At 41.7% G+C, this 21949-nt stretch overlaps 1 protein-coding gene across 2 annotated transcripts; it reads right to left on the bottom strand.

The window, feature by feature from the left end:
* Positions 1 to 254: 254 nt before the first annotated feature.
* LOC134619538 (SANT and BTB domain regulator of class switch recombination-like) lies at positions 255 to 21741 on the bottom strand. Of its 2 annotated transcripts, XM_063465419.1 has the most exons (18): positions 21646 to 21741; positions 21241 to 21479; positions 20989 to 21047; positions 20403 to 20563; positions 19254 to 19340; positions 19020 to 19130; positions 18366 to 18489; positions 18092 to 18244; positions 16217 to 16359; positions 16031 to 16127; positions 15910 to 15942; positions 15674 to 15773; positions 5529 to 5614; positions 5099 to 5127; positions 2266 to 2339; positions 2078 to 2166; positions 1786 to 1868; positions 255 to 1705 (listed from the first exon to the last, which is right to left on the bottom strand). In XM_063465419.1, exons 2-18 carry the CDS (start codon positions 21470 to 21472, stop codon positions 1669 to 1671), a joined length of 1698 nt encoding a protein of 565 aa, XP_063321489.1. In that variant the 5' UTR covers positions 21473 to 21479; positions 21646 to 21741; the 3' UTR covers positions 255 to 1668. The 2 variants fall into 2 exon arrangements, with proteins under 2 accessions (XP_063321489.1, XP_063321488.1); XM_063465418.1 differs by having other exon boundaries at positions 1660 to 1868.
* Positions 21742 to 21949: the final 208 nt, after the last annotated feature.

Raw genomic sequence — 21949 nt, 5'->3', positions numbered from 1 at the left:
ACCAGCCCTCTCTGGGACTTTCAGTTTCCACAAAATGCTCTGGCTTCTTTTCATACAGGAAACACTAACACTCTTTGCTAAAGCTGAGAACCAATCAAGTGCGTATTTGTCACCTTGTTGGAAAGGTGAGGTGAAAGGTCATGGTGAAACTGGGGCAAAGGTTGTGTCTTGGGAATCCGTAGTTATTCCCCCAGTGTGATTTGCTGCCACCCAGTGGATATAAACCAGAAACAAAAGTTCACAGAAGGCTCTGAATGGATTTAGTCACTTGTATTTTATTGGCCTAGGTGTGGTACATGGCACAGTCACGTTCCAGTAAACACAGGAAAGACTAGAACTACATCTCTACCAGAACTTGGTGGAACAAATGTGGCATCCTTCTCACCTAAAGAATGAGCTTTACACAAAACGCAGGCAGAATTACAGTGTAAATGTAAGGCTGGGTGTAAATTTCAGTTGATGCAGTAAAATTTTCATGCCACACATCTCTGACCTTCCACTACGGTGGAAATAAAAGATGTCAGTTTAAGAAGGAAAACATCTTCAACTAGGTATCCAGGAAGATAATCACTGCCAGTTTAAGAAAATGAATTTTTTTTTTCATAAATTTTTCTCATGACATCTTTTTGACCGATGTTCATATAACATATAATACATTTATCTCAATTTTACTTCTTAACCTCAAAATTAAATTTGATCTCAATTTAGCATTTAAAAAAATGTCATTGGAGCTTTAGACACACATGTTTTCCAGTATCCTGATGTAGTTTTTTTTCCTCAGTTCAAGTCAATTTGATTTATGCTTTTTTTCTTTTCTTTTTTTTTTACATCAAAACTTTTTTCTGTTGTGGCATTTTTGTAATTTCTTTATTTTTTAAATTTACCTTTACTACTACATCCCATGTCCTGCTCTACTACATAAATGTCATTTTATTCTGTTACCAGGTGGTTGCCAAGCAACACGATGATATTGCATATCAAAATATTCACAACTATAACATCTGATGTAAATGAGATGCTACTGTTGTGAAACTGAAATGATACAATGCTTGTATAAGGTGAGATAGGTGCATAGACACAAAGTGTGTCCTTTTAGTTGGTCAGTAGGTAGTTGCGTAATGTGATTACACCATAGTATCTGATATAGGTAAGAACGTATAGGGGCCTAAGATGTACCTGTGTGCCAAGTTTGGTTGATTAACTCCTGATTGTGTAGGAGTTGGTGGACAGACAGAAACTATGTATTTTACAATAAGATACATGTTTGTCATTGCTATGAAATATATTTTCTGAAATACAAATGACTTTTTCTTTTCCCACTGGCATGAGTGGACTTCCATACTTTTCTCCAGTTGCCTTCTGTAGAAATCCCCACCTGTCCGTCTTTGAAGAAACACTGAGGAAAGTCAAAGTGCATTTCTAATGAGCCGAGCTGGGTCCACAGTTCTGCTTGTTGTTTTTGTGGACTGGATGCAGCTGAACAAACACAGTGGGCCGAATGAGAGGAGATGTGGTTGACGGTGATCCATACATAGTCACCTGAGTTAAGCAGGGGCGGGGGGGCTGACAAGTGCTGGGGTTGAGGAGCGAGTCTCTGTCCTCTTCATCGGGTTTAATGCTGGTCTATTTAGCAGCTCCACTGCCTTTTTCCCCCCCCCATTAGCTTGTTTATGTTGTTCGGATTTGAGCGTAGCGTGTTTTAGACCTGCAGAGGTAAAGACAGAAAAAAGTGCTTAGTTATTGAGTGAGACACCAGGGTGTGTGTGTGTAACACTGTAAATGTACCTGGGTGTCTTTTCTGAACTGTGTCTGACTTGAGAGGAGCTCCTAAATTGCACTTCAAGTCTGGAGTAGATCCCCCCTGCAGGCTGTAACACACACACACACACACACACACAGTCCGGAAGAAAAACAATCCAACATGAGGCAGCTGCAAAAACAAGGACAGCAGGTCTGACAGCTCAGCACCAATCTTGACCACATGATGTGAAGAAAGACAATAAATCCTGGTCAAAGTCACATTTCCTGCACCCTGACAATCAATCTCATTTTAGGTGTACAGTAAATAAACAGCCACCTCTTTAGTATCCTTGGATTTACTCTGTTCCTGGTCTCCAAACCTCATCTTTGTCAGGTAGCCAATGATCTCCACCATGCGGCGCTGGTCTGGTTAACACGCAAAAAAGCATGGTTAATGCAAGACTGAAAGAACGTAGTCTGACTCAGTGGCTTAAAATAGAAAAGCATCAATGAGTCCTCCTTTACCTTCCTCTCGCTGAGCGTCCTGGTTGTAGCGCATAGAGCGAGAGCTGTCCCACTTACTCTTCTGGACGCTTACTCTACAACACACACAAACACCCACAGAGCGAGCACCAGTTAACTTCAAACAGCAAACACGAGAAATAGATTATACTTTTTTTTTTTAAATCAATGTTATTGATCCAGATTTACAGCAGAGAAATTAGTTCAGAGCATGAATACGTTGTTATATCAGGTTCGTGCCGTACACTTTCAGCCCCACCTGGAACAAACAGGGACTGAAAAGGAGCAGCTTCCCCTTAACCACAGAGTATTTTTCCCAGGGTGAGTACCCAGCTTAAGCGGACTATCTCCAGTTAAGTGTGAGAAAGGGCAGCCAAGGACAATGTCCTGCCTGATTCTCCACACCTTACCTGGAACTCCTGAGTCAAAGTAACTTGTGCCTGTGACGACGACCAATCAGGACACAGAGCGCCTTCCCACATGCAGTGAACATGGCGCAAATGCAGACTGAAGGAGAAACATTTCAAATCAAAAAACACCAAAACACACCTCTGACTAGTTGCTGTTGACATTCTTGATACCAAAGGTCAGATCCTGCTAACTTCCACATAAAGATGGCAAAATGATTACTGACTGGGACTAATGATTCTCAGAAGAGTCACTATATCAACTTAAAATTAAACTTTATTTATATAGTACCAGATCCCAACAACAGTGGCTTCAGGACACTTTATATTGTAAGGCATAGTTCCTACAATAATACAGAGAAAACTCCAACAATCAAATGACCCCCTTCAAGTAAGCACCTGGTGACAGTGGGAAGAAAAAAATTCCCTTTTAACAGGAAGAAACCTCCGGCAGAACCAGGCTCAGGAAGGGGCGGCCTTCTGCCACCACCGGCTGGGCATGAGGCAGGAGAAAAGAAACTGTGGAGGACAGCTTAGATTGATAATAACTAAGAATTAAATGCAGAGGGATGTATAAGCACAGAGAGTGCAAAGAGGTGAGTAAAGTAGAAGCAGTGCATCATGGGAAACCCCAAGGGCCTAAGCCTATTGCAGGGTAACTAAGGTAGGATTCTGGGTCACTTGATCCAGCCCTGACCATAAGCCTTATCAAAAAAGAAAGTTCTAATGTTAAAACCAGACTGGTTGGGCTGAAGGTCGGAGGTGGGTTTTGTATAGCTATTTCCCTCACTGCCGGATTTCAAAAATGTCAGTTTTGATTTTTGTGAAGGAGTCTGAAGTCACTAACTGGCCAATCGGTGGCACGCAGTCTGTTGATGTCTGTTTTCAAATTGATTTGGATCACTTGGAAACTCGGCTGAGAAACTACAAAAACATTACCTGGTACCAAGTACTACCACTAGAGCAGGGCGATATGACCAAAAATATTTATCAAGATATACAATTGAAAATTTGCGATAACGACATAACTGATGATATAATTGACACTAGACAAAATACTTTACAACTCCACAACTTTATTAGTGCAAAAAAAAATCTATGTATTTTCACTTAAACAAGCAGCTGTTTTTTATGTGCATTAAAGTTATATAAAAATTTAACAGTGCAAAATCCTTGCTGACAGTTTAACCAAAAGGCATTTCCAGTGGAAATTGGCCGACATATCCTCAGCATAACCATGTATAATATCCACAAAACTTAAAAGAGGTTATACACACACAATACGGTAATATTATGTTGAAGCACAGTACGTATCAGTCCGCGAGGCTCCTGCCTACGATAGCTGTAATGCTCCGACAATCCATCAAGCGGTGCGGCTTCGTAGCTTAGCAAAGTCGTACTAAAACATTTGACAGATTTTCGAGCGCCGTGTACGACATAAAATCGTTTCGAGGTCAGTAAACACAACCTTATAATCCTTATAAGGCACACGGGATTATAAGGGGCACTGTCGACTTTCAGAAAAATCAAAGGATTGATTTTAAGTGTGCCGTATTTTCCAAAAAACACGGTAATAACGACGGCCCGCTAGCATGCTCTACCAAAAATAGTGCTTTGTTGTGTATCTGACGGACGAAAGCTAAACCAGTTCCACACTGAAGTTGCAGCATTTTTACAAACCAGTTCTGGTTCATCCGTTTCATTCAACGATCCGCTTTCGCCCTTCTCATTCTCTGTCGCCGCCATGCCTTTTCCGGCATGTGCGTATGAAAACAAAGGCACTGCGCATGTGCGTTTTACCCATATTCCATCGCGGTATTTCATTTTCTTATCGTTGCCCAACATTATACCGGTATTACCATGAACGGTATGATATGGCCCAGCCCTAACTGCCACGTAATGGAAAACCCTAAAAGCTGAGCTCAGCGGATCCACTGGTTTCTACCCAGGACTGGTTTACCTGTTGTAACTGTTTACCATCACCAGAGGGCACCAGCTGGTCTATGGGCTACTATCGTTCTCTGTGGCTCTTCTGCCACAGACAAGATCCGAGTCATGCTAGACAAAGAAATTTTTAATTGAAGTGAAGTCTGGATAGCTTGAATACCCATAATGCTTTACTCCTTCTAGCCAAATATGCAAACAAACACAGATGTGGCAACATGAATTCTGTTTCAGTCTGAGCCACGCCCAGTTTTAAAACACCAAGACTGTAAAGGCGATGACACTCCCCTCACAACGGGACTTCACCAACAAGTTAATGAGAGCATGGTGGCTTCATCCATCTTTTCTATACAGTCTATGAATGTGATTAATACAAAGTGCTGAACCCTTATACTAGCTCCAGCTACATTTTAAAGAATTAAACTTCAATGCACAGCTACTGCTTAGCTAATTTGTAAATAGGATAAATATGTAGATCTACTCACGTGAAAGGCGTGTTGTCCCTGGTCTGTGACTGAGGGAGGGAAAAAAGCACATTCTGAAGACAAAATAATGAATGTTGTAAAATTGAAGTAAAAAAGATAAGCAAAAAATTATGACAGGATATCTAAAAGGAAGTGTAAGTCAGTGTAAGTGTGTGAGATCTTTTTATCGACACAATAAGATATTGTGGAGTATCAATAATAAATCCAGCTTTTTCCTGCAGGATGTCCACTAATATCAGATATGCACCAAAATGCTACAAAGTCAGTTCTGTATCCATATTTAGGGCATTTCAGTTATTTATAAGACCCAGCTAAAAACAATTCATCCTGTTGTAGGTTACAGATAAGACGTGTCAGATATTTGGGTTGAACTCTGTGTTTGACTCCACTAAGGAGCCGCAGTGAAATATTCATGAAACTGCTGACTCACTTTCTCAGATTTTTCTTTGCGTTGGAAGTTTGGCGAGGACAGCTGTTTTTTCAAAGGTCCGTGAGCCTTTTTGGCCTTCTTAGCAGCTGGAAAACAGAAAAACAGGATGAGATGTAGTGAAGGACTGCAGCGCCATCTGCAGGCTGAAAAGAGAAATGCCTTCAGTTTCCATTCTTAAGCTGTGAGGACTGACAATGAAATGTTAAAAATAGATGAGGCGGTGGCGATGAGGGTGGAACAGCGGTGATGTGCTATGAATAGATCGTGTTTCGTCGAGTGTCCTCATTTTGCTTTAATCACTTAAAGAGGCGCTCTGTGACGAGAGGATTACAGGACTGTCGGGGTTAAAGGAAACGAGTAAGCATAACATTATGCGATCATTAGTCAGAGCACATGGTAACCTGAAGCCATCACGTGATTAAAACCAGTCAGTGATGAAAATAGGATGACTTTGGGATTTTCAGCTCTCACACTGCCAGCATCAAAAGCTACTTCTGATAAGCTGCCAGTTCAGCCCAGTATGTAACAGCCATGTATGTAAAGTTTCAGGATCTTGTGTTGTAAGCTTTTAACCTGTCAGTCAAACCTGTTTTGAAGACGAACAGGTGTGCCACTTTTTTCTGTCCAGCGATACGTATTAAAAACTTAACGTCTGAATAGCTCCTCCTATTTCTAAGTTCTAACAATATCTCTTCTTAAGCTCTTTATTAAGACCAGAGTAAACTAAATGGATGAATGGACACTAGGAACAATGCTCAGAGAGTAAAATATCTCTTATTGTATGATGAGCCTCATCTATTTGAATGACGCGGTGTCTGTTTTGTAAATCATCAGCCTTTTACAGCTGAGAGGAAACAGTCAGCTGGAGGTTTCAGAAAGAGTCATCCCTACAGCTGCAACCCCCAATACCAGTATACCTGGGACTTCTGATCCTCTCAGGGAAGTACCTGATGCAGCTAGTTTTGGGTACTATGATCACCAAGCATTTAAAAAAATCTATTAGAGGATAATAAAGTGTTTTCACCAACTTGGCCAAAAAGAAAAACATATTTTAGCATATAAATTAGCAGTCTCTTCTAAACAAGTCCCTTAGCATGCTGATGTTAAAAAATATAATAAAAGGCATCTATCAAATTGCTAAAAGTACTAATTACACTGTATTTTAATTGTTTCTAGTACTTTAATTTTAGCAGTGTTTTTGTTGATGTTCATAAAAGACAAAATATGTAAAACAATTAATAATGAACGAGTCTGTTCAATGAAAACACTTTACGAAAGAGAAAAAATTATCCAGCTGTAACTATAGCATGCATCAGCTCAGTAGTTGAGAGCTGTGGTGGTAATAAGGACAGTGTCAAGCACAATGAAACCTCTGCACAAGCATTTTCCTGACAAGAACAGATCCATTATTACTATTATTCTAAGATTATTTCATTTATCACAGATAATCATCACATATTATTGTTACTTCCTACATCCACCTATGAAAGTACTAAAGACGAAGCTGAAGGCTCCAAGATAAGCTCTTTGTCCATAGAAAGGATGTAGCCCTGAATTTATGAAACACATACAATAAGAAACAGTTAATAAACATAAAGATCTATACAAATATGTACAAAAAACAAAATATGTACTGAACTCCTGCTTTAAACATGTTTCCCAATGAAGGTAAATCAGATGTTGTCCTGTGTGACTAAATTTTGTGCTGAAAGCATCAAAATCAGATTTTACTTCATACACCTTTTTCAGGGTGACATTCAAGCAATTTGTAAGCACTATCAATCTCCATCTTCAAGCTTTTCCAGCACATTACCAAAAAAGGATGCATATTTCGCATCCCCTCAGTAAGACCATGAGAAAGGCCAAATTAATAAGTCTTCTCATCAGATATTTATGCTTCTTTCTTACCTGACACAAAAAAATAGGAGGCAGATGTTTGCTTGTCTTTTTTTTTTAAGTTCATTCATTCAAAACTAACTGTAAGACGCTTAACTACATTGCAGTCTGTGTTGTTGAAGTCCTAAATTATCACCTTTAAAGTGTTTGTGCTAATAACATCATGTAGAGTAAGACAGGCACAGAGAACAGCACTGACTGGGAGAGGCTTTGAACAGATGACATACTCAGTTCAATTCAACATATAAGACTTTAAGAATACACAAGCATCTATCAAAAACCTATTTAATCTATCATCTGTGATATTATTATATACAATTATAATGTATTGTTCATCTCCCTTAAATAAACAGGCAGCCTTAAGGTATGAAATATTCATTTGTCTACTGTTTCAGTGGCTGATAGTGCCCCACAGGCCTCAATGTGATTTTGAAGCCATTATAATGTTTAAGTTGTTTAACGATAAACAGATTTTGAATGAAAGCGAGGGAACTTCGGTAGCACAAAAAAGTGTATATTCTTTGTGTCCATATGGATCAGTCATATTACCATTATTTCCCCCTAAGGTTGCCAAAAGCACCAAGTTCATACTTGAAAAAGCTGCAGCAATACACAAAAATATAATCAATATTCTATTTACTTGGTGACAACGCCGCTTTTAGCCTTCAAGTTAAGCATCGGGCTAACGTTTAAAGCGTTCACTTTGGGGAAGTAACTCGCAATACTGCTACTGCTGTGTAATCTTAGTTAAATTCACAGCATATTCCATAAATTACCCTGCAATAGCTAACTGTTATAATAGCGGCACCGTATTGCATCACACTGAGTACATTTCAATCATTTATCCCGCGAGTTTGCTAGCTAGCAAAATCATAAAAACAATTTTAAAAATTAGCATGTGTAACGTACACACTCGAGAAAATTATTTACTAGGACTTACGCAAACTCCCCCATTGTGAAAACGTATAAATCCGTCTTGCAGACTCCTTGTATTTTTCGTTTTCCAGCAAACACTCATTAAAACGGCAACCTCCGGACACGTTATCAGTCACCCCCGACTGTTCGGGGAGGGGGAGGGGGGTCACACATTGAAACAGACTAACGTGCAGAGGTACAAGGCAGCCCAGGCAGAGAAATGTTGGTTTTAGACTTCTCTATCTGATAAGAAAACTATTCAAAATCAGATAGTTATTTATGGTGAATGAAATACGGTTACAGTTTCACGAAGTTTTAAGCACCAAATCCGAAATTCACGCACTACAATATTAAAATCCAAGATTCTTCATTACTTTATACAGAAAAGCTTGACATGGTATGCAGAAAACAACAACAAAAAACCCCAAATACGAACAAAAAGTTTTGCAACTGTCAGTTTCCTTTTAAAATTCTTACCGTGAACAACATTACACAAACAACCACGTGTGTGCGCATGCGCGCATATATTAGAACGCTTTGATCCCTTGTGATGCGGTAACTTTGCTTTGATCCTTTCTGACGTGGCAACTTTGCTTTGATCCCAAAACCCTTAAATAGGCGCGCTCACCTATCGTACTTTATAGCTTAACGGACATTGACCTGACAGCAACGAAAACCCTTTCGAGAAGTTTTGAGAGCATTTTATAACAGAAACCAAAACAAGTTCAGTTTTGTTTCTCACCAATTCACAAAACAAACAGACACATTATACCATGTCAGCCAACCCATCCTTTGGCTCAGATGAGCTTGAAATATCATCTTCCTCTGAAGATGAGCTCGAAATACCTGAAGGGACCATTTTGGGAGATCACCACGTGGTAGAGGCTTTCCTTGGGGAAGGAGGCTTTGGTGTTGTAACCAAATGTCGCAATACAAAAAACAACCAAACTGTGGCTATTAAAGTCAACAAGAGCGACCCTGAAATTCTGCAACAGGCAAAACTGGAAATTTTCATCCTGGAGCAGCTGCGACGCTTGGATCCAGACAGATGCAACATTGTTGAATGGAACGGCTATTTCCTCGATGGAGAGCGTATTTGCTTAAATTTTGAACTCCTCGACCAAAACCTGTGGGACTACATAGGGGACCGGAATAACCAAGGTCTCCCAATAAGCGAACTCAGTCCAATTTTGCATCAGCTCGCAAATGCTCTGTTCCACCTGGGTTCTGTGGGAATAGTGCATGCTGACCTCAAATCTGGAAACATAATGGTTGTGAATCGCCATGAGTCTCCCGTCAAAGTCAAACTTATAGACTTTGGCCTCGCACGTCCCGCTTCTGCACTGATTCCTGGTGACCGTGTGGGAACGGTTGGTTATTGTGCACCCGAGGTTATGCTTGGCATTCCATGTGATGAAGCAATTGACATGTGGGCTCTGGGGCTGGTAGCTGTGGAGCTTGCTACAGGGGTGCCTCTCTATCCTGGGAAAAACGATTATGATGTTTTGAGATTCATAACTGAAACTCAGGGTCAGCTACCAGATCATCTTCTAGATTCTGGCGTGTACACTGATTGCTATTTCATCGAAGATAACTACAACGAACAGCGCTGGACATTTAAGACCAAAGAACAATTTCAATACGAGACAGATTATCAATCCAAGGAAACTCGATATATAAAACTTAAGTGTCTCGATGACCTCGAAAAACTAATGAAGGTTAGGCGAGGACCTGAAAATGGCCAACAATTACTTGTCAGGCTAATCAAACAGATGTTGGCCTTGGATGCAAATCAGCGCATAACACCCTCGGAGGTTCTGAAGCATCCTTTTTTCAACACTGGCCTCTCAGGGAGAGCCCCCTGCACTGACATGAATAACACAGGGGGAGAAAACCTTGTGGTCTCTCAGCAGCCTTCAAGCTGGGAAAGTCATGGATCGCAAAAATTCAACTGCAGTTTCCAAAACTCAGTTGAATTTCCACAAAAAGGACACGTCAACACCTCAGCCACCCCATCTTCCTCTGAAATATCATCTTCCTCTGAAGATGATCTTGAAATATCATCTTCCCCTGAAGATGATTCTGAAATATCATCGTCAGAGGAAGATGATTCTGAAATATCATCTTCCTCTGAAGATGAGCTTGAAATACCTGAAGGGACCATTTTGGGAGATCACCACGTGGTAGAGGCTTTCCTTGGGGAAGGAGGCTTTGGTGTTGTAACCAAATGTCGCAATACAAAAAACAACCAAACTGTGGCTATTAAAGTCAACAAGAGCGACCCTGAAATTCTGCAACAGGCAAAACTGGAAATTTTCATCCTGGAGCAGCTGCGACGCTTGGATCCAGACAGATGCAACATTGTTGAATGGAACGGCTATTTCCTCGATGGAGAGCGTATTTGCTTAAATTTTGAACTCCTCGACCAAAACCTGTGGGACTACATAGGGGACCGGAATAACCAAGGTCTCCCAATAAGCGAACTCAGTCCAATTTTGCATCAGCTCGCAAATGCTCTGTTCCACCTGGGTTCTGTGGGAATAGTGCATGCTGACCTCAAATCTGGAAACATAATGGTTGTAAATCGCCACGAGTCTCCCGTCAAAGTCAAACTTATAGACTTTGGCCTCGCACGTCCCGCTTCTGCACTGATTCTTGGTGACCGTGTGGGGACGGTTGGTTATTGTGCACCCGAGGTTATGCTTGGCATTCCATGTGATGAAGCAATTGACATGTGGGCTCTGGGGCTGGTAGCTGTGGCGCTTGCTACAGGGGTGCCTCTCTATCCTGGGAAAGACGATTATGATGTTTTGAGATTCATAACTGAAACTCAGGGTCAGCTACCAGATCATCTTCTGGATTCTGGCGTGTACACTGATTGCTATTTCATCGAAGATAACTACAACGAACAGCGCTGGACATTTAAGACCAAAGAACAATTTCAATACGAGACAGATTATCAATCCAAGGAAACTCGATATATAAAACTTAAGTGTCTCGATGACCTCGAACAATTAATGAAGGTTAGGCGAGGACCTGAAAATGGCCAACAATTACTTGTCAGGCTAATCAAACAGATGTTGGCCTTGGATGCAAATCAGCGCATAACACCCTCGGAGGTTCTGAAGCATCCCTTTTTCAACACTGGCCTCTCAGGGAGAGGCCCCTGCACTGACATGAATAACACAGGGGGAGAAAACCTTGTGGTCTCTCAGCAGCCTTCAAGCTGGGAAAGTCATGGATCGCAAAAATTCAACTGCAGTTTCCAAAACTCAGTTGAATTTCCACAAAAAGGACACGTCAACACCTCAGCCACCCCATCTTCCTCTGAAATATCATCTTCCTCTGAAGATGATATATCATCTTCCTCTGAAGATGATCTTGAAATATCATCTTCCTCTGAAGATGATTCTGAAGATGATTCTGAAATATCATCTTCCCCTGAAGACGATTCTGAAGATGATTCTGAAATATCATCTTCCTCTGAAGATGAGCTTGAAATATCATCTTCCCCTGAAGATGATTCTGAAGATGATTCTGAAATATCATCTTCCCCTGAAGACGATTCTGAAGATGATTCTGAAATATCATCTTCCTCTGAAGATGAGCTTGAAATACCTGAAGGGACCATTTTGGGAGATCACCACGTGGTAGAGGCTTTCCTTGGGGAAGGAGGCTTTGGTGTTGTAACCAAATGTCGCAATACAAAAAACAACCAAACTGTGGCTATTAAAGTCAACAAGAGCGACCCTGAAATTCTGCAACAGGCAAAACTGGAAATTTTCATCCTGGAGCAGCTGCGACGCTTGGATCCAGACAGATGCAACATTGTTGAATGGAACGGCTATTTCCTCGATGGAGAGCGTATTTGCTTAAATTTTGAACTCCTCGACCAAAACCTGTGGGACTACATAGGGGACCGGAATAACCAAGGTCTCCCAATAAGCGAACTCAGTCCAATTTTGCATCAGCTCGCAAATGCTCTGTTCCACCTGGGTTCTGTGGGAATAGTGCATGCTGACCTCAAATCTGGAAACATAATGGTTGTAAATCGCCACGAGTCTCCCGTCAAAGTCAAACTTATAGACTTTGGCCTCGCACGTCCCGCTTCTGCACTGATTCTTGGTGACCGTGTGGGGACGGTTGGTTATTGTGCACCCGAGGTTATGCTTGGCATTCCATGTGATGAAGCAATTGACATGTGGGCTCTGGGGCTGGTAGCTGTGGCGCTTGCTACAGGGGTGCCTCTCTATCCTGGGAAAGACGATTATGATGTTTTGAGATTCATAACTGAAACTCAGGGTCAGCTACCAGATCATCTTCTGGATTCTGGCGTGTACACTGATTGCTATTTCATCGAAGATAACTACAACGAACAGCGCTGGACATTTAAGACCAAAGAACAATTTCAATACGAGACAGATTATCAATCCAAGGAAACTCGATATATAAAACTTAAGTGTCTCGATGACCTCGAACAATTAATGAAGGTTAGGCGAGGACCTGAAAATGGCCAACAATTACTTGTCAGGCTAATCAAACAGATGTTGGCCTTGGATGCAAATCAGCGCATAACACCCTCGGAGGTTCTGAAGCATCCCTTTTTCAACACTGGCCTCTCAGGGAGAGGCCCCTGCACTGACATGAATAACACAGGGGGAGAAAACCTTGTGGTCTCTCAGCAGCCTTCAAGCTGGGAAAGTCATGGATCGCAAAAATTCAACTGCAGTTTCCAAAACTCAGTTGAATTTCCACAAAAAGGACACGTCAACACCTCAGCCACCCCATCTTCCTCTGAAGATGATATATCATCTTCCTCTGAAGATGATCTTGAAATATCATCTTCCTCTGAAGATGATTCTGAAGATGATTCTGAAATATCATCTTCCCCTGAAGACGATTCTGAAGATGATTCTGAAATATCATCTTCCTCTGAAGATGAGCTTGAAATATCATCTTCCCCTGAAGATGATTCTGAAGATGATTCTGAAATATCATCTTCCCCTGAAGACGATTCTGAAGATGATTCTGAAATATCATCTTCCTCTGAAGATGAGCTTGAAATACCTGAAGGGACCATTTTGGGAGATCACCACGTGGTAGAGGCTTTCCTTGGGGAAGGAGGCTTTGGTGTTGTAACCAAATGTCGCAATACAAAAAACAACCAAACTGTGGCTATTAAAGTCAACAAGAGCGACCCTGAAATTCTGCAACAGGCAAAACTGGAAATTTTCATCCTGGAGCAGCTGCGACGCTTGGATCCAGACAGGTGCAACATTGTTGAATGGAACGGCTATTTCCTCGATGGAGAGCGTATTTGCTTAAATTTTGAACTCCTCGACCAAAACCTGTGGGACTACATAGGGGACCGGAATAACCAAGGTCTCCCAATAAGCGAACTCAGTCCAATTTTGCATCAGCTCGCAAATGCTCTGTTCCACCTGGGTTCTGTGGGAATAGTGCATGCTGACCTCAAATCTGGAAACATAATGGTTGTGAATCGCCATGAGTCTCCCGTCAAAGTCAAACTTATAGACTTTGGCCTCGCACGTCCCGCTTCTGCACTGATTCTTGGTGACCGTGTGGGAACGGTTGGTTATTGTGCACCCGAGGTTATGCTTGGCATTCCATGTGATGAAGCAATTGACATGTGGGCTCTGGGGCTGGTAGCTGTGGAGCTTGCTACAGGGGTGCCTCTCTATCCTGGGAAAGACGATTATGATGTTTTGAGATTCATAACTGAAACTCAGGGTCAGCTACCAGATCATCTTCTGGATTCTGGCGTGTACACTGATTGCTATTTCATCGAAGATAACTACAATGAACAGCGCTGGACATTTAAGACCAAAGAACAATTTCAATACGAGACAGATTATCAATCCAAGGAAACTCGATATATAAAACTTAAGTGTCTCGATGACATCGAAAAACTAATGAAGGTTAGGCGAGGACCTGAAAATGGCCAACAATTACTTGTCAGGCTAATCAAACAGATGTTGGCCTTGGATGCAAATCAGCGCATAACACCCTCGGAGGTTCTGAAGCATCCCTTTTTTCAACCCTGGCCTCTCTAGGAGACCATCCTGCACCGACATGAATAGCACAGGGGTATGAAACCTTGTGCTTTCTCAGCAATCATCTGATTGTCTGGGTGTCCCAAACTCTAGGGAAGCTAGCAATTCTCGTGAAAAAAGCCCAAAGTAAAAACACCAACAAAAACAACCAATGAATATGGTCTTAAACTTAGGCACAATTGGGCTTAAAATCCATTGACTAATCTCTCAATATTCAAAGCGGAGCAGCAGTCAACTTACCATCACATCAGTCCTTCAATCAGACCTACAACATCTGTCTTCCTTCTCTCACCCCAACCGGTCGCAGCAGATGGCCGCCCCTCCCTGAGCCTGGTTCTGCTGGAGGTTTCTTCCTTTTCAAAGGGAGTTTTTCCTCCCCACTGTCGCCAAAGTGCTTGCTCATAGGGGGTCATATAATTGTTGGGTTCTCTGTATGTATTATTGTAGGGTCTACCGTACAATAATACATACAGCCTTGAAGTGACTGATGGTGTGATTTGCTGCTATGTCAATAAAATTGAATTCAAGATGAATTTGGAACTAATTGGAAATAAACTGGATATTAATTAATTTGAGCATAAATAGTTGTTTGTAATTCTTTATAAATATAGTGCTACTCTTCTACTGTTTAAATTGCTACTGTTTAAAACTGACTCGTTTATTCATACACTCGAGCATAAAAACACACACACACATATACTGTACAGTACCAGTCAGTGCTTACATACTAGGTCTTTCCCCTACTTTTTCATTCTCACTGGTACAAATGCCTGTTACTAAAGCTAAATGCTATCAATGTACTCTCACAGTTATTTTGTACAAATGCATACAAAATAACGGCAACGTAAACATAACTGTGCACTAGTTTGCCCTTATTGCTGCAGTTTGTTTTAAATCACTTTGAATAAAGCTCAGCTTCTCTCAGTCTCTCTTTCTTACACACACACACACACACACACACACACACACACACACACACACACACACACACACACACACACACACACACACACACACACACACACACACACGAGCCCAAATGGACACAAACGTGTTTCCTGGCAGCCACTTAAGCACACTGAGAGCTGTTAATTATGTCAACAACATCTGTCTCTGCAACAGTGACTTTAATGTAATGCGTGGCTTTATCTCTCTCTCACACACACACAGACTTTTTAAGCACTTTCAAGGCTCCCCTTCAGCCGTATGAAATAGAGAATGAGATCCAGCTGATGCAAAAAACAAGAATAAATTCTCCACCTTGCTTCTTAGAGAGTTCCTCTTCATCCCCAACCTCGTCTTCAGTGACCTCTGACCCTGTGGTGTACTCCTCATCCTCTGACAAAAGAGACTGCTGTCTCTGAAAGGGCAAAGGTCAAGGCTTTTAGACAGTGTCTTCTTTCTTGTCTAAAGCAACATTTGCAGGTTCCTCATTTGTAATTTTGAATAATTTAAAAAAAGTAAGCAGATATCATGAAAAAAAAAGAGTGTCCTACCAGCTGAAGACTCCAGTTTTTCAAAAGGGAAAACTGGTTAAAGACACAAAGTAGACACAGTAAGAAAGGCTGAGGGCAGACAGACAGAAGCACACAGAGAAATGGGAAGTGTGCGACTTACGGTGTTGCCATCTCCTCTCAGAGATCTGAGGACTGTTGGCTCCAAGAGAACGTCACAGTCCTGAACTTTTTCTGCACTGGACTGGCTCTCCTCAGCACTGACACACACACAGGAACATTTGCAATTAGTGTATCGATAACACACACAATCAAAAAGAACATTGTGAAAGAATCCTCACACACTCACCCCTCTGCCGGTGGAGAGTTTGACACACACACAGCGTCTCTGTGCAGCAGCAGGTCATTGAGGACTCGGGTCTGGGCTGAAGTCTCCTCGTCACAGTTGTCCTCATCGGGCACATTCACTATGTGATCCCGCGTCTTACAGCCCTGCACACACACACACAAACACGAGCAAACTGGATCAGGATTCCTTCTGCAGGGTAAATTTGGGTGTTTGTCAATTTTACCCACCAGTGAGAGAGATGTCAAACAAACTCTGCTGCCAGAATGAGACTGCTTGCACAGTGTTTAATTAACATGCACCACGTCACAGGTGCACGCAAATGAGAACGAAAACTGTCTTTAGCCTGTAACCACAAAACTGTGGGGGCCAACGTTTGAAACCTGAGGGATGTGGCCTTGGAAGTGCTAGCTGAGCTAATATCACATCTGTACACAGACTGAGTCTGCTTAATTTCTGTTCTATATTTAATCCTTACTCTCAGGTTATTCTCCAGGTTTTGCGTTAAAATTGGCTTGAAGTCCCAAGTTTTCACTGATTCTTGCATTCACAGCATGTTTTCATTGCAATGTAAATTCTCAGCTGAGGGAATGTGTTTTAAGTGTGCAGCTTGTTATTCTGTACCTTACTAAAACAGCTGAATGAAGCATAAACTGTGTAGTATTGTTGTGGGAATGCATCTATGGTAATTTGGTAAATTGTAGAAATGTTTTTATACTGTATTCTACTCTGCTGCTGAGACTCTTTCTACATTGGAAAATGCATCTACTAGCACACAGGACACACACCAAGCATATCTGTTCCATCAATCAGACTAATTTCACTTTGATCTACCGACAAAATGAAGCAATTTCCACATTTTATTTATTAGGCTTTGGGGCAGTAACCTTTGAGCCTTTATAGGGTGCTATAGTTTAGTTCTTTATATGACTTATGACAGGGTTAATGTTTAAATGGATCCAGTTTAAAGTTTCAGAGATCTGATGTGCAACCATGTGTAGCATTCTGCTACAAAGTTCTTAATAACATTCTGGGGAAAAGTCACATGACCCGTGAACCACCCCTTTTAGATCAGTCAGATGCTACCAACACCACCAAGTCCAGATTATAGAACGATATCCTGGTCCTGTTGAACTAGCTGTATGCTACAGCAATGCAGCAGAAGCAGCATCAGCTCAGTGTGAAAGAGTACTGCTCCACTTCATAGTGGTTTTAATATGAACTCAGAGGCTTAAGGGGGACCTGGTAAATTATTTTCCACTAACATATACTACTACAGTGGTGGATGGTCGCATTAAGCATTTCATTTTCAAATAACTATGTCAACGCATGTACAAGAAATTCCCGTGAGCCAGAAGTTCAGGCTTAAGCCTGATCTACACACTCAATTCAAGTAGTCTTTCTCCTACTCTTGCCTCTGAATGATGTCAGTGCTGTTTTTGAGGGGCAGCCACTCAGAAGAAGGTTGCCTTAAAGGACAGAGCATGGCAGAACAGCTTGTTTTAGACGAAGATGAACTAAGGAGCTGTACAAGTATATCGGTATCGGATAAATATGGATTATTTTGAGCTATTAATCATATAAAGTAAAAAAAAAAAGAAAGAAGAAGATGTGGAACTGGAAAAAGGAATAAGTGAGATATGCCTATAACTGACGTATGCCTGTCTATATGTCCTCACATTTACTTGTCCTGTTTTATCAATAAAACGTGTGTTAAATGAACTCCAAGTGTGAAGGTGCCCTAAGAAAGCAAAGGCAGTATTAATGCATTAAGCATTACCTTGCACCTAGAATAGGTAAGTGAGTGTGTGTGTGTGTGTGTGTGTGTGTGTGTGTGTGTGTGTGTTTGTGTGCATGCACGTGCATGCACATGCATACCTTTGGTATCCCAGTGGGGTCAAAGCGGAGAACCCGCTGGTTGCAGCACGGATATATTCCTGCACCGTGCCAGCCTCTCTCTGTACCCATGCCATGGTACAGGACGCTGTCTGGGTGGTACTTGCACTGCGTCAGCTCTGCACATACAAACACCTACACACACACATACAAATGATTTTTAAAAGTATATCCTGCACACACTCTTACTCTGTTCACTTTCTCTTTATTATTCATTTTGCTCATTTGTGCAACACACACACTATAACACTCCAACCTGTTGGCATCGGAAGCAGGTGAGGTAGTTGATGGTACCCCAGATTCTCCAGTAAACCAAGACCCAGGACTTGAGCTCCTCATACAGGCCTGTGATGTATTCGTGCACATCCCAACTCTTTTGTCTGCACACACACACACACACACACACACACACACACACACACACACACACACACACACACACACACACACACACACACACACACACACACACACACACACACACACACACGTGTGTATTTATATCCTTGTGGGGACATCTCATTGACACAATGCTTTCCCTAGCCCCTTACCCTAACCCTAACCATCAAAAATGAATGCCTAACCCTGACCCTTACCCTAAACCTAACCATAACCTAATTGTAACCCTGACACTAAAACCACATTTTGAGGCTCAAAAATGCCTTCAAACTCGTGGGGACCGGGATTTTGGTCCCCACAAGGGCTGTTTGTCCCCACAAGTATAGTAAACTACCAATTTTTGGTCCCCATGAAGATGTTAATACCCGTCCACACACACACACACACACACACACACACACACACACACACGCGCGCGCGCTCACTCACACACTGTGATCAGGAACTCAGCCAATCAAGTAAAAGGTTAAAGTAAAAGGTTTAAAACAGCCATTAAAACGTGCTGCTATACCTGGTGTGTGTATAGATGATCTCTCCACGAGCGTCAATATTGATTTTGCCTGGAACACAAGAAATTTTCCTCTTTGTGTCTTTGGTCAACAGCTTAAGGCACAGACCACACCTGGGATGAAAAGCATGGATGACAAAGAATATAAATTAAATTAACAGAGAATATTCACATGCTCGCTACACATGTCAGAGCATAAAAATTAACACAATGCAAAAATAAAAATCTTATACTCACCTGTACAGAGTTGAGGCATTTCCCGGTGAATCTCTGTTCTGGTAGTTTGGGTCAAAGAGACGCTCAATTTTCTTTTGAAACAGTTTGCTTTGAGGGTGAAAGACAAGAAAGGATCAAACTTGAGCTGATATTGCATATATCTTAATAAAAGGTTATAAAAGTATAAGCCACTGTTGCTTTAGTAAAATTATACCAGGTGCTTTTGTGACAGTAGCCTTTGTGCTTGTGCTTCAGTTATTTAATGCAACACATGCAATATTTCTTTTATTGGTGTTATATGGAGAAACTCTAACCTGACAAAACTTCAGTGTAGGGCTCATGTAAAAAAGTCTGACACTTCCTAGATCTTTAGACTGAACTGGCTAAAAAGAGAAGTCACTGCATTGTTTTCTAAATCGAATCTGTGGAGCTTAAAGAGACCATCTGTCTGCAGCTGAACTGCTGCAGCCGTCATAGTGTTACTAACGGAACTTTTAACTTCTCTGTGATCATTGCGAATTCGAGGAAATATACTATTACACTGGCAGATGCTCATACCAAAAGCTCAGGCTTCAGTCAGCGCTGAATGAGTTTAAGTTTTGGTTCGTGGTTATTTAATTAACATCTTTCTTTGCCTGTGGTCTTCATTTGTCTCAGCTATAGTTACTTTGTGATTCTTTTTTGGCACTTCTCCCTGTGCATCTTTTGTAGATTTATTCCCAGTCTTTTCCTATTTTTTTCCTGTCCCACCTGTTCCTACCTGTGTCCCATTTCCCTACAAAGTCTCAGTGCATATATTTGTCTCCATTCCCTGTCTCCACGTTGTTCCTGGTGTTGCTTGTCTGCATTTGAGTCCTCATTTTGAACTGAAACACAACTGCATTTAATGGCAGAAGAAGATGTTCTCTGCGGTTCGAACCTTCTGTTTGCTATGTGCAACAAATCAGAAGCAGTTAGCACAAATGGAGGGGGAAGAAGCTAAAATGGCTTGTTTTAGATAAACTAACCCTAACTGAGGGTCCACGCCAAGGCCCGGCGTTAAAAAAGGATTATTTTGAAATGCGAATGATGCAAAGCTGATTCACAGCTTTGTCCAAATATTTGTATTCACAGAGACCCAGAATACAAATACGGTGCCGAGAATAAGCAAAGCAGCTCCCCCCCTCTTACCTTTTGAACTTGTCTTTTTTGTCCCTGATGTCGTCGGCCTCGTTGTGGCTGAAGAGTTCAGCGATCCGTGTGGCCAGGTTGCTGTTTATGCAGTTCATGTTGCAGGGAGTAGCCACAATGGCACTCATGTGCTTGTGGCAGTACTGGATGCACTCCTCCACCTGAGCCAGACGCATATAGAGAGCACTCATCAAACAAAAATGGGAAATGTCCTTTCAACAATGCTCCATCCAAACCATTTCAACACTTCTTTAGCAGCTCTAGCTCTTCTTAAGAGTAGTGGTGAGAAAACACTGCTACCATAACTGCACGGGGGCAAAAGAATATCTGCACTTTCATGTAACACTAACTTAACAAAGCACTGTGTGTAGGCCTCTTGTTTTTTTGTGGATTAGGAGCAATTACCCATTATTACCTTTGAACTATCATTCTACACACTGCCTGTGCCTTACAGGGCAAATGTGAGACTTTTGCACCTTCGCTGTAACATTTTTTTTGGATATATCTAAGAAAATGTGTTCACAGCTGAAAAACAAAAGGCCCGATGCACATCACCACACCTTGCGTCACATGTCACAACACTTACTAACGTGTCCATCTTCAAGAACTCGGAGGAGATCAGGATTGAGATCACATTGCTGGGCTCTGTAACCGACAAATACCACATGACCAACCGAGCAAACCCCACGAACGACAAACAACACAGAACACGCAGCCAGTGACGCACCAAACACACACCACGTTTAGTGACCAATAAATCAAGCGCCACAGGTGGTGTAAATGACAGCTCAGGGATGTGTATTAATGTTGATTTTTTTCTGTTCTTGTTTCTTTTTACCAAGTCGGGGTTTGTCCTTGTTTCCCTCTCCTGCCGAGTTCCTCCTGACGTAGTTCATAAGCCAGTCAAAGATCTGCACGTCACAGTGGACTGAGATGTCAACTTCCTCCCACCTCTGGGGGTCCACAGATAAATATTCAGCAAAGTAACGCATCTCCTTGACCAGAAGATCTCTGGGACAAGTGAAGTCCTGCTTCAGATTCTTGGTCTCATCGCACACATGGATGACCATGTTGGGACTGTAGGGAAAAGCCAAAATAATATTCAATCATATTCATCCACAGGGTGTGAGTGATTAATGCTGAAAACATGGAGTCATGTTTATAGATTCGATTTTCAAAGGATGTGTGAGGAATCTCTCTTAGCTCGGTTCACTGTGGTATGAAAAGGTATCTCCCAGCGTACTCTCGTGGTTTCTGAGGTTTTTCATCCTCCTCTGCTGACACTCCTTTCTCTTTCTTCTCCACAGCAGCACTTCTTCCTGTGGACTTCAACTTGGACCCTGTACACAAAAACGTTGGAAAAAACAAAACAAAAGTAAAGTTGTCATGCAGCATGAGAACAAAAATCATGCTACAGCTACTGCACCCCTCTAATTTTTTAGATTCTTTCAATTATGTGTTTCATAGGGGCCTCTGAGCACTTCCGCAAACTAAATGAGCTGTGCTGGAACTTACACCATCATGTAACCCATAAAGGAAATTTCTTA

This window comes from Pelmatolapia mariae, linkage group LG20, assembly GCF_036321145.2.
Source record: "Pelmatolapia mariae isolate MD_Pm_ZW linkage group LG20, Pm_UMD_F_2, whole genome shotgun sequence".
Taxonomy (NCBI): Eukaryota; Metazoa; Chordata; class Actinopteri; order Cichliformes; family Cichlidae; genus Pelmatolapia; species Pelmatolapia mariae.
This window is presented reverse-complemented; position numbering and strand designations above follow the sequence as displayed.

Coding starts and splice junctions, on each gene's coding strand:
- LOC134619538 (XM_063465418.1), bottom strand. CDS start 21,472: ATGGTCATCCATGTGTGCGATGAGACCAAGAATCTGAAGCAGGACTTC. Junction 18,490..19,019: donor ATCATCTATACACACACCAG/GTATAGCAGCAC, acceptor GTGTGTGTGCAG/ACAAAAGAGTTGGGATGTGC. Junction 5,615..15,673: donor GGAACTCTCTAAGAAGCAAG/GTGGAGAATTTA, acceptor TCTGTTTTCCAG/CTGCTAAGAAGGCCAAAAAG.